Raw genomic sequence first — 6,875 nt, 5'->3', positions numbered from 1 at the left:
GTATTTAGCTGAGCAGCCTTAATTGATGATGAGCTGAATGGAAACTCAATTAAAGGGTAACTTCTGACAATTTCGACATGCAGTTATAATGCTCACACTACCCTGGACGTGTCAGTACCTGATAACTTTTTTCTTTCTCCAGCCTTTTCCGGGATTCTGGTCTTTGTAATGGGGGAAGGCGTTTGTTTACATTTCAAAAAAACATCTTGATTTATTCCCAATAACACCCAAAAGGTTATGCAACATCAGCAGACAACTAGCAAACAGCGATACCTTTTTTGGGATAATATTTAGACTAGTCAAGTCAAGTCAAGTAGGTTTTATTGTCAATTTCTTTACATGCACTGGTCATACAAAGAATTTGAAATTACATTTCTTGCTTTCCCATACAGACATAGACTAATGTAAGGTAAGGACATAGACAGTATAGACATAGACAGTACTTATACATGGACTTAAGACAGTATGGACATAGACAGTGCTCATACAGACATTTAAAGTGCAAGACTGGACAACAGAAGACTTGTAGAGGACATACATTAAGAGGTATTTGTTGTGTTTTTGTGCTTTTCCTAAAAAAAGTCCTTTATAGCGTTCTGACATGGTAATAGTAGCATTTGAAGAAAATAAATATAAAAAGGTCTGTCAAGTACACCAGCAGCAGTGTGTGTGTGTGTGTGTGTGTGTGTGTGTGTGTGTGTGTGTGTGTGGTGTGTGGTGTGTATGTGTTTAGTGCAGGTAGAAGGTGCGGTGTGCGCGTCATGTGTGTGTGTTCGTGTGTCTGTGTGTGTGTGTGTGTGTGTGTGTGTGTGTGTGTGTGTGTGTGTGTGTGTGTGTGTGTGTGTGTGTCAGTTGTTGTGTATGTTGGGTTTAGTGCAGAAAGTGCAGTGTGCTTGTGTGTGTGTGTGTGTGTGTGTGTGTGTGTGTGTGTGTGTGTGTGTGTGTGTGTGTGTGTGTGTGTGTGTGTGCATGTTTTTGAGTTAGTGCAGTTTGAAAGTTCAGTCACAAGTATAGTAGTGCAGGTGGAATGTTCAGTCGCAGATATGGTGGTGGGGATGGGGAGGGGGGGTTGTCAGTGGCCTTGCTGGCTAGAGGCTGACAGTGGGGGGGGGGGTTGTCAGTGGCCTTGCTGGCTAGAGGCTGACAGTGGAGGGAGAGTGGGTTGAGTGTTCAGCATCTTGATCGCTTGGTGCATTGTGCTGCTCGCCAGCCGGGTGGTACGGGAACGGAGGCGCCTGTACCTCTTTCCAGAGGGCAGGAGGCTGAACCAGTTTGTGTGCAGCTTGGCTTGTGTCTTTGATGATCATCAGTGCTTTCCGGGTGAGGCGTGTGGTGTAAATGTCCTGCAGGGAGGGGAGTGGTACTCCAATGATCTTCTTCGCTGTGTTCACAACACGCTGGAGTGTCTTCACTGTTTTTCTCCGTGCAGCTTCCTCCCCACACTGTGATGCAGTTGGACACGACGCTCTCTATGGTTCCTCTGTAGAATGTTGTCATGATGGAGGGTGTAGCACTTGCCTTCTTTAGTTTGCGCAGGAAGTAGAGACGCTGATGGGCCTTCTTCGCCAGTGATGTAGTGTTGGTGGTCCAAGAGAGGTCGTCGCTGATGTGCACTCCAAGGAACTTGGTGCTGCTCACTCTCTCCACAGCATCGCCGTCGATGGTCAGTGGTGGCAGTTGTTTTTGGACCCTTTGGAAGTTGACAACAATCTCCTTGGTCTTGTTGACATTCAGCAGGAGGTTGGTGTCTTTGCACCATCTGGCCAGCAGGTCTACTTCTTCTCTGTAGTGAGTCTCATCGCCCTTGGTGATGAGGCCCACCAGTGTTGTATCATCCGCAAACTTCACTAGATGGTTAGTGCTGTGGGGCGTTGTGCAATCGTGTGTCAGCAGCGTGAACAGCAGGGGGCTGAGAACACAACCTTGCGGAGCCCCCGTGCTCAGGGTCAGGGTGCTTGAGGTGTTTTTCCCTACCCGTACTGCTTGTGGTCTTTGCATCAGGAAGTCCAGCAGCCAGTTTGCAGAGGGAGGTGCTGAAACCTAGTTTGTCCAGTTTTCTGATGAGTTGTTGTGGTATTATGGTATTGAATGCTGAACTGAAGTCAATGAACAGCATTCTCACATATGAGTCTTTATTGTCCAAGTGGGTGAGGGCTGGATGGAGGGCAGAGCAAATTGCATCCTCCGTGGATCGCTTGGCTCGGTATGCGAACTGGTAGGGGTCTAGGGTGGGGGGTTGGGTGGCTTTGATGTGTGACAGGACTAGCCGTTCGAAGCACTTCATGATTATGGGCGTCAGTGCTACAGGACGGTAGTCATTGAAGCATGATGGTGATGATTTCTTCGGCACAGGTATGATGGTAGCAGCTTTGAAAAGTGATGGGATGACTGCTTGCTCCAGAGAGATGTTAAAGATGTCTGTGAAGACATCCTTCAGCTCTTCTGCACAATCCTTTGCGTGGGTTGATGGTGGCCAGTGTCCTCTTAACACTGGCAGAGGACAGGTAAAGGGGTTGATCATGGGGGGGAGGGGGAGTTTTCTGTGGGTGAGTGTCATTTTGTGCTTCAAAGCGGGCAAAGAAACTATTCAGATCGTTTAGCAGAGAGGTGTTGTTGTCACAGCTTCGTGGTGCAGGCTTATAGTCCGTGATGGCCTGTATGCCCTGCCACAGGCTCTGTGCATCTCTGCTGTCTTTGAAGTGTGTTGTTATTTTGTCTGAGTATTCCTTTTTTGCTTTCCTGATGCCCTGGGACAGGTTAGCCCTTGCTGTCTTTAGGCCAGCTACGTCTCCTGCTCTGAAGGCTTTGTCTCTGGCCTAGGCTTATGTTAAGAAAGTTTTTAATGTAAACAAAGTCTGCCCCCTATTAGAATAGTTCAGATCTCGGAAAGGGCTGAGTCGAAAAATCACAGGGTACTGACAAGTCAGGGTAGCGTAAGCATATTGAAATTGGCAGAAGTTACAGTATCTAAACTCTGCACACGAACACTGCTCTCACAAAATGCACAACAGCCATTCCCATCAACAAAAACACAGTTTTGAAAACACAGTGTGCACTTGTGTACTATGGAGTGCTGTGCCACAAAGACAAGAGTTGGAGTTTCACAGTTGGGCTTGCAAGGTTTTTCAGTTGGGAAAGGTGAGTGTTAGGCTTTAGAACAGTATCATATATAACTTTTTAATGGGTTAACAGTTGTAAAACAAACTGTAAAAGGCTGGAGTGAAACAGACAAAATAGCCTTCAAGCGAAGATGTATGGTGTGAGTATAACCCTCACCAGGGATGGACTGGCCATCTGGCATAGCGGGCATTTCCCGTTGGACCCCGCACCCTAGTGGGCCCCACTAGGGTGCGGGCCCCACCGGTGAGTTAGTTCTGCGCCACTTATGAGGGACCCTTTAAGCCAAAAAGTGCCCGGGTCCTATTTCTCCTCCAGTCCAGCCCTGCGCCTCACCTCCATTCTGTCATAACCACTCCCTCCCAACCTCTTTGCTGTATTTCTTCTGCTGTCTTTCCCATGGACTGAGCTACCAGAAAGCTCTTACCCCCCAAACACACCAGAGTTAAAGGACCAGTTCAGTCAATTTCAATATGCTGTTGTATTGCTCACGCTACCCTTGACTTGTCAGTACCCGGTGATGCCACATTTTTCGGCTAAGCCCTTTCCGAGATATGAGCTATTCTAATGGGGGCAGCGTTTGTTTACATTTTTTTTTTTAATAACATAGGCCTACTCCAAATATTTCCACAAAAGGTACCGCTGTTTGCTAGTTGTCTACTGATATTGTATAACCTTTCGGATGTTTTTGGGAATAAATAAAAATGTTTTTTTGAAATGTAAACAAAGCGCTGCCCATATTACAATGACCAAGATCTCGGAAAAGGCTGAAGAAGAAGAAAAAAAAACCCTCAGGTACTGACAAGTCCAGGGTAATGTGAGCATTACAACTGCATGTTGAAATTGACTGAACTGGTCCTTTAAAAACAAAATGCAAGCATCCCAACATTCCAACTGGCTGCGGCAGCATCACAGCTAATAATTAGCATATTTCTTGAAGTTCAACGGCAAACAGCCGCTCAAATTACTTAAATCGCATCTTGTTGCCAAAATCGTTTTTTTTCTCTTCTGTTGCCAGTGACAGCATACAGTCAATTACTTCCGTCGCTGGTGTCACTTTAGTTGCATCTGGTGTATTTGTGCCATTACTCCTCAGCTTCGCTTCATTGTTCCTATGCATTGAGCTACTATTAACTCGTTTGTGCAGAGCCCATGTTAATAACCTAATCGTCACTAGATTGTAATGACCATGTCTTAACCTGTAACTTAAGGCTCTCTGCAATGTCATAGCCATGTTGTTATGATGTATAGTTGAGTCTTTTCATCAGAGAGTGAACAGGCCCGTTGGTGAGCCCATCTGTCTGCATAAAGAGGCTACTACCACCTGCAGTCTTGCCAGATTTGTCTGATCAAAACCCGCCCAAAAGGTTCTCAAAAACCGCCCAAAGGCGCTAAATTCCACCCAATTTCAACAAATTGCATTGGTTTCTATGGGCACAAAACGGCTTAAAAAAACGCCAAATGCCCAATTTTTCCCGTTTTTACCCGCAGACGGCCATCCCAAGTAGGCCAATTGGACAGGCAACCCACCTGCCCACCTGCTATGTTGGGTGGAAATTATTTTTATTCACTTACTTTTGCCTCTTTTCCACTGCCGTTTTTCTGGTAGGCCTACTGCTCGACACAGCGCGACTCTGCCCCCATTTTTTTGCTTTTCGAATAGGCACGACACAGCTCAATCGTAAAGCAAAAAGTGGCGGCCGAGTTGCTCTGTGTCGAGCTGTTGGCCTACCAGAAAACGGGCAGTGGAAAACAGACATTATTTACTTACTTCCTGTGTCTGTCATTGGGTGACAGGATGCGTATGCCCGTGGCGAGGTCTTCATCGGCAGCAAGGAGAACAGCTACACCATCCTGCCCGGCCTGCCGCCCTCCATCCAGGGCAACCATTGGCCGTTTGGCATCACCATAGTAACCCCGGACAGGAAGTTTCTGTTTGCGTGCCAGTCCGAGGCGGATCAGCAAGGATGGATTGCAGCGCTTCAGAAAGTTGTTAATCGGCCAATGTTACCACAAGAGTACGCAGGTAATCCACTTTTACACAACATTTTCTTAGACATTTTGAATAGGAATATGGAAAAGTTAAAACCCAGCTTATGTATACATTTGTATATTCTACTCCTCAGAGGCTAGAATAACGCTTGGAAATTATGACTTAATCTAAAGGATACATTTAGACAATTTCAACATGCAGTTGTAATGCTCACTCTACCCTGGACTTGTCAGTACCTGACTTTTTTTTTCAGCCTTTTCCGACATCCTGGTCATTGTAATGGGGGCAGGTGTTTGTTTACATCTTGATATATCCCAATAACATTCAAAAGGTTATGCAACCTCAGCAGACAACTAGCTAACAGTGATACCTTTTGGGAGAATATTTGGCCTATGTTAAGATTTGTTAAAAATGTAAACAAAATCTGCCCCCATAAGAATAGCTCAGATCTTGGAAAGGGCTGAGCCAAAATATGCAGCGTCACCGGGTACTGACAAGTCAAGGGTAGCGTGAGTAACACAACAGCATATTGAAATCGGCTGAGCTGCTCCTTTACGTTATTAGTGTGATGTAAAGACCTACAGTCATTTTGCATTAGCTGTGATTGTAAAGCCAAGCGTGATAGGAGTGCCCTTCTCTGATCCACAGTGGAGGCGCACTTCAAGCATAAGCCCTGAGGGTGGCGCTGTTTGTCCATGTCGGAAGATCGATGCTTGAACAAGAGAGCAGAGGGGGAGTGCAGCAGGCTTCAGCATCGGACGATGGATGCCCACGAGCGAGCGAGTGAGAGAGAGAGGGGCCATGTAGACTGGCCTCAGAGACCTTCGCAGAGAAAGAAGATGCTTTGGTGGATTTGAGTGACAGGATGGATATTTCTTCATGGATTTGTTGCACATGCACTGTAGAAGGGCCCCAGTAACTCTTACAAACACCGGCACAGATACAAACTTACACACAGACACAGACACACAGACACACAGACACACACACACACACACACACACACACACACACACACACACACACACACACACACACACACACACAGAGAAACAACAAATAGACAAAAACACATCAAACCCATCCCAAGTCTCAATCCTATCTGATATTCATGGTGAGATTGACACATTCTTTCACAGACATACTCACGTACTGTACTGTACATCCACATCCACTCATACTGCATCCACTGAGACTTGAGAGTAGACTGCACGGAGATGAATGCAAATCATTGGAGACGGACGATCAGAAACAAACATCTTGATTTGATCTGATCTGATAGGCATGCACCCAAGGCAGGTACAATATTAAGAAAACCTCAGTGTGGCCAGAGAGAGTAGAGAGAGAGAGGTTCCATTGGCCCATTGTTTCCGGGTTCTATTATTGGGGGGAAAATCCCCCTTTAGGCAGACCTAGGCAGACCTGAGGACTGTTCTATTCAATGCTAGGAGCATTATGACACACCCCTTTACGCAGACATGAACCTGGTCATGTTAGGTACCCATAGAAACCTAATATGTTGGCATATCTCTATACTTAAAGAATCTCTGGTGTGGCCCTGCCGTGGCCCAGGGTTGGAAATAAGCACCCGTCCACCCGCCAAGGACGGGTAAATTTCAGGGCTGACGGGTACATTTTTCAACCCACCAGTCACTTTGAGTGGTAAAAATAGGTAGTGACTGGTAGATTTTAAAATCTACCTGCCACAGTGACTGGTGGGGAAAAAAAATAAGTTCCACCCCTGCGGCGCGGCCCTAACGGCACT

The 6,875-nt window shown here is 46.3% G+C and overlaps 1 protein-coding gene across 1 annotated transcript in view; it reads left to right on the top strand.

The window, feature by feature from the left end:
* Positions 1 to 6,549, top strand: part of LOC134439859 (arf-GAP with dual PH domain-containing protein 1-like) — a 42,179-nt gene extending 35,630 nt beyond the window's left edge. The window contains exons 10-11 of the mRNA XM_063189765.1: positions 4,915 to 5,143; positions 5,759 to 6,549. Coding sequence (XP_063045835.1) covers positions 4,915 to 5,143; positions 5,759 to 5,787 — 258 coding nt within the window. The 3' untranslated portion in view covers positions 5,788 to 6,549. The remainder of the gene's footprint in view (positions 1 to 4,914; positions 5,144 to 5,758) is intronic.
* The last annotated feature ends 326 nt before the right edge of the window (positions 6,550 to 6,875 follow it).

This window comes from Engraulis encrasicolus, chromosome 2 (assembly GCF_034702125.1).
Source record: "Engraulis encrasicolus isolate BLACKSEA-1 chromosome 2, IST_EnEncr_1.0, whole genome shotgun sequence".
Taxonomy (NCBI): Eukaryota; Metazoa; Chordata; class Actinopteri; order Clupeiformes; family Engraulidae; genus Engraulis; species Engraulis encrasicolus.
Note: the sequence above shows the minus strand (reverse complement) of the source record. Positions and strands in the feature narration are given on the sequence as shown.